The sequence below is a fragment of the Lynx canadensis genome, chromosome D2, assembly GCF_007474595.2.
Source record: "Lynx canadensis isolate LIC74 chromosome D2, mLynCan4.pri.v2, whole genome shotgun sequence".
Taxonomy (NCBI): domain Eukaryota; kingdom Metazoa; phylum Chordata; class Mammalia; order Carnivora; family Felidae; genus Lynx; species Lynx canadensis.
The window spans coordinates 57,878,389-57,884,388 of NC_044313.2; the positions used below are offsets into that span (position 1 = coordinate 57,878,389).

Here is a 6,000-nt window from a genome sequence, read left to right on the forward strand (position 1 = left end):
AGTGTACCTAATTTGAGAGAGAAACAGAGCATGAGCAGGGGAGGGGCAGAGACAGAGAATCCCAAGCAGGCCCCACACTGTCAGCACAGAGCCCTATGTGGGGCTCAGGCTCACGAACTGTGAGATCATGACCTGAGCTGAAACCAAGAATTGGACTCTCAACCGAGACACCCAGGTGCCCCTCGGGCAAATTTTTTTTTAACAGAATTTTCTCTGTTCTCTAAATGCAGTATCTGTATTGTTAATTTTTGCCTTTAAGGAAAATTTTTTGTTGGTCTACTGTATACAAGGGGGCTTGCTGAATATTTTTAGAGTAGTGGTTCTTAACTAGAGGTGATTTTGCCTCCAGTGGACATTTATTAATATCTGGAGACAATTTTGGCTGTCACAGCTGGGGTTATGCTATTGGCATGGAGTGGGTAGAGGCCAGGGATGTGCTTAAACATCCTACATTGAATAGGATAGATCCTCACAATTAAGAATTATCTAACCTAAAATGTCAATAGTGCCAAAGTTGAGAACCCTGTCCTAGGGTTCCAACAGTGAAAAATACCCAGTTTGTTTCTTCAGAAAGTGGCACTGAATTTGGCCTTGAGGAATGAACTCTATATTGTGGTGATGAGAGAGAATCATCTAACCCAATAGAACCACATAAGCAAAGGCAAGACCTCTTTATTGCTGTTTGATTGTATTCATGTGCTTATGTCCTGACTCCTAAATTAGACAAAACAATAAAGGTATAAGAACACATTATTTCCTAGGGAAATAACATGTAGGACTTTGTATTCAATAATTGTTGAGTAGAATGCTAGAAATCATTTTTATATCCTTCTGCCTTTTTCTTCTTTTAGCTACCCGTTTGATGTAACTCGTCGGCGAATGCAATTAGGAACTGTTCTTCCAGAATTTGAAAAGTGCCTGTAAGTTTTCCATTTGTCATTGTTCATTTTCTTTAGGAAATGTAATGTTTAAAGTAGGTATAGAGATAGGACTGTGGTCTTACCAGTAGTTCAGATCTTCCATAGTATCCTTTGGTAAATTTACAAACTTTCAATCTAGTCCCAATCTATATATATATATTATCACTTATATATATATATATATATATATATAGAATATATATAAGTATATATATATATATATTTAATGTTTATTCATTCTTTTTAAATTTTTTTTAACATTTATTTATTTTTGAGACAGAGAGAGACAGAGCATGAACGGGGGAGGGGCAGAGAGAGAGGGAGACACAGAATCCGAAGCAGGCTCCAGGCTCCGAGCCATCAGCCCAGAGCCGGACGCGGGGCTTGAACTCACGGACCGTGAGATCGTGACCTGAGCCGAAGTCGGATGCTTAACCAACTGAGTCACCCAGGCGCCCCAATGTTTATTCATTTTTGAAAGACAGAGAGACAGAGCACAAGCAGGGGTGGGGCAGAGAGAGAGGGGGACACAGAATTCGAAGCAGGCTCCAGGCTCCAAGCTGTCAGCACAGAGCCTGACACGGGGCTTGAACTCACGAACCGTGTGATAATGACCTGAGCTGAAGTCCAACGCTTACCTGACTGAACTACCCAGGCACCCCAAGTCCCAATCCCTATTAAAAATTTCACTTTAGGGGCACCTGGCTGGCTCAGTTGGAAGAGTGTGCAACTCTTGATCTTGAGGTTCTGAATTTGAGCCTCATGTTGGGTGTAAAGATTATTTAAAAGTTTGTTAAAAATTCACATTAGGGGCACCTGGGTGGCTCAGTTGGTCAAGTGTCAGACTCTTGATTTTGGCTCAGGTCATGATTTCATGGTTTGGGAGACTGAGCTCTGAGTCAGACTCTGCGCTGACAGCTCTGAGCCCACTTGGGATTCTCTCTCTCCCTCTGTCTCTGTCCCACCCTCACTCACTTGCACATGTGCTCGTGCGCATTCTTTCTCATTCTCTCTCAAAAAAAAAAAAAAATTTAAAAAATCACTTTAGAGCAGCTTGGTTAAATAGAAATATAATGTGAGCCACTTCTATAATTTAAAATTTTCTGGTAGCCACATTAAAAAAAAGTATAAAAAAACAGATGACTGTTTTAAAATATTTTAATTTAGGGGCATCCGGCTGGCTCATTGTGAGGAGTATGCAACTCTTGATTTTGGGGTTGTGAGTCCGAGCCCCATGTTGGGTGTAAAGATTACTTAAATAAATAAACTTAAAAAAAAGTTAAATATTTTAATTTAACCTAATATGTCAAAAATATTATCACTTCAACATCTCAAGACTTTGCATCCTTTTTTTAATACTAAGTGTTTGAGGGGCACCTGGGTGGCTCAGTCAGTTAAGCCCAGACTTTGGCTCTAGTCATGACCTCACGGTTCGTGGGTTCGAGCCCCACATCCGGCTCCGTGCTGACAGCTCAGAGCCTGGAGGCTGCTTCAGATTCTGTGTCTCCTTCTTTCTCGCTGCCCCTTCTTGGCTCGCTCTCTCTCTCTCTCTCTCTCTCTCTCAAAAACAAATAAACATTTAAAAACATTAAAAAAATAAAGAAACTAAGTGTTTGAAATCCAGGGTGTATTTAATACTGATAGCACATTTCAATTTGGACTTGCCACATTTTAAGTGCTCACTAACCATGTATGCCTAGTGGCTACCATCATTACCCAGCACAGCTCTAGAGTTTTCTATAATCTGTAGAGATTTAGAATCATTCTGTTTTCTGGGTGGTGTGTTGTTCCTCAGGGGAAGAGCAGAACATTTGCTCAGGACTTTGAATTGCCTTTGAATTGCCTAAAAGTTTTTTGAAGATTTTAGTCCAGATTGCCTATCAAAAGAGAAAGGCAAAAGCCAAAATGTTGGTTTGAAAGGAAGGAACACTGAAACTAGAAAGTCTTTATTGCCTATATCTGATAGTCCTTTAACCATTAGTTCTATAACCATCTGCTAGTTGTAGTATAAAACTTGAGTTGAAATGGAAGCTTGATGGGCAACTGAGCATACATCCCTCAAAAAGAATACATAAATATTTCAAATATTTTTATGATATAGTGTTGCCAGTAAATTTTACATAGTCCAAACAAAGTAAATTGTATTAATGAGCCGGCAATTCTGTGTATAATGCTTGTACTTGTTTGGAATGAATTGCTGTTTTATGGTGCATTTTCACCTTGTTTTAACACTTGCTTTCCAAAAGCTATTCAAGATGACATTTTGGCTTTTTTATTTTTAAATGTTTATTTATTTTTGAAGGAAAGGGAAAGAGGGTGTGTGGGAGGGGCTGAGAGGGAGACAGAAGATCTGGTGAGTAGAGGAGGGGCAGAGAGAGAAGGAGAGAGAGAGAATCCCAAGCAGCTCCTCACTGTCAGCACAGGGAGCTATGTGGGGATCTTAGTCACGAACCTGTGAGATCATAACTTGAGCTAAAGTCAGATGTTCAACTGACTGAGCCACCCAGGTGCCCTTGACATTTTGACTTCTTTTAAAAATGCTATTATGGATCCTGAAAATATCTCATCAGTGGGCATAAAGGTGTCATCATTTAACTATTGTCTTTCAGTACCATGTGGGAGACTATGAAGTACGTCTATGGACACCATGGAATTCGAAGAGGATTATATCGTGGCTTATCTCTTAATTACATTCGCTGTATTCCCTCTCAAGCAGTGGCTTTTACAACATACGAACTTATGAAGCAGTTTTTTCACCTCAACTGAAGAAAATCGTGATTTCTTTTCCTGAGTAAACTCTCACAGGGAGACATAAATGTTCTTTTAATTTTGAGGGGAACATTACTTGAAGGGGGCTATTTCCCTAGTCACAGGAACCACTGGTATTTTAGTACTTGATTTTTTTATTCATAACAAATCAAAAGTGCTTACCGTGCTTTTTGATGCCAAAAGTTATAACTGAGAACATTGAAAAAAATTCCTAAGCTGATGCTGGCTAATCAGTTAGGTTATTTGAAACTGTTTTAAAATGTTTTTTGGGAGTAGCACTAACTTAAAATGGGATTCAAGAGGTTGCCATTAGGCTTTATCATGCTTTAATTCCAAGCTTTAAGTATAATCATGATTTTCAAAGACTCTAACATTGGTTATTATTATTGTAATAAACAGGCTTGGTTATATTGCAGCAGAATGATGAGAACTGAATTTTTATGTTTATAAAATGTAGCTTAGGGGGCACCTGGCTGGCTCAGCCAGAAGAGCTGAGATTAAGACTCTTAATCTCGGAGTCATAAATTCCAACCCCATGTTAGGTGTAGAGATTACTGGGGCGGCAGGGGGGGGTGGGAGGGAAGTAGTTTAGAAGCCAGCATTGAACAGTATTCTTAGTATCTCTCTTCTCATAATTCTGCTCCACTGCATAAAAGGACTGACACTTTTTCTCTTTGTTTTTAAATAAAATAAATGCTGTATTTAAAAATTAGCCTTGTAGAAGCTCAACAATAAATGAAGAATTTTCAGGTGTTGCTCAAATGTTATTACTAGGTACTATGACTGACTTAAATTTGTTTTTAAAAGTCAATATATTTCCCAAAGGCAGTAATAATAAATACTGAATATCTTTGCTCTCAAAACAGATTAGCATTATAGATTTGTTTTTGTTAGATGATTTGGTATATACTAGAAAACTTATTTAAGTGAACTGTGAAATATCTATTAATATAGATGTGAATGTCAAAGAAGTTTCTAAGGTATTTTGTCATGATACATCAACTAGTTCTTCCATGTAAAATAATTTTAGTGCAATATAAACTTAAGTAGAAACATAAAACTGATTTGATTTGCTATCCTTTATATTAAAATGGCTTAAAATATAAGAATTTCATTTATTGTGTTTAGAGTACTTTCTATCTTTTACTGTAAGCATGACAGAAGTGGAAAGGGAACAAATACAATTCTGTCCTCAGACATAGCAATTTGTAGAATTGATGTGATTTTTTTTGATCAATGCAAACTATTTTAACTGCTCTAACTTTATAATTTTTTTTATTGAGGTAAAATTGACATATAACAATATACTAGTTTCAGGTGCACAATGTAATGATTCAATATTTGTATTTACTGCAAAACAATCACCACAATAGTCTAGTTACCATCTAATTGATGTGATTTTTAGGACATTAGAAAACTAAGTCGAAAAGTGTTACTTCTGCTTCAATTTTAATTTTGTTTGCATAAAAGATTTCTTGTCATACTTTGGTAAAAATTAGATGAACTGGTTTCATTTTCAAAGTCTTTATTTTAAAGTAAATATGTGTCTTTGTATGATTTGTAAGTGTACCCCACAGGTAGAAATACGTGTGTTCTTGAAAGTATTTTGTATATTTTCATTTCTGGGCTATACTGTAGCTAAATATTGTTATCAAGTCACAAGATAATTTAAATGTATGAAATAAATATCTCAGTTATGTTATCAATAAAAGAGGACTGCAAATATTTTTTTAAATAAAAATTTGCATTCTGTGTTACAGAATTTTATTCATATTTGGACCATTATTTCTCTTTTTTAACTATTCATATTATTAAAGCACAAATGATAAACATCAATAGTTAGAATGCAAGAATATTTAAAATAATGACTATAGTTATATTTGATTTATTTCAGATTGATGACCCAAAGTGTATCTTGCCAGGTTATCTTCCACTGAAGATTGACTATTTCTGTTTTGATTTCCATTGTTACTCTTTTACTGCCTTTTTTGAGAATACCCCTTTGATCTATAGAATGGGACAGTGGTCTGGTCTAGGCAGTAAGTGAGGTACCACTCCTAGTTTTCAAGGGTATGGAGTTAGAATGGTTAATGGGTAGGGGCGCCCGAGTGGCTCAGTCAGTTAAGTGTCCGATTTTGGCTCAGGTCATGATCTCGAGGTTCGTGAAGTCAAGCCCCACATTGGTCTCTTTGCTGTCAGTGCAGAGCCTGGTACCTGCTTCGGATCCTCTGGCTCCCTCTCTCTCTCTGCCCCTCTCCGGCTCACGCTCTCTCTCTCAAAAATAAATAAACATTAAATAAATAAAACTTTA

At 37.0% G+C, this 6,000-nt stretch overlaps 1 protein-coding gene across 3 annotated transcripts in view; it reads left to right on the forward strand.

Moving 5' to 3' along the window:
• Positions 1 to 5,451, forward strand: part of SLC25A16 (solute carrier family 25 member 16) — a 49,193-nt gene extending 43,742 nt beyond the window's left edge. Inside the window, exons 8-9 of one of the 3 annotated variants that reach the window (XM_030334663.1) lie at positions 852 to 920; positions 3,502 to 3,607. In XM_030334663.1, the coding sequence (XP_030190523.1) occupies positions 852 to 920; positions 3,502 to 3,607 (175 nt within the window). Of the gene's footprint in view, positions 1 to 851; positions 925 to 3,501 lie in introns of those variants that run through there. The other 2 variants (XM_030334662.1, XM_030334661.1) reach the window with 2 other exon arrangements.
• Positions 5,452 to 6,000: the final 549 nt, after the last annotated feature.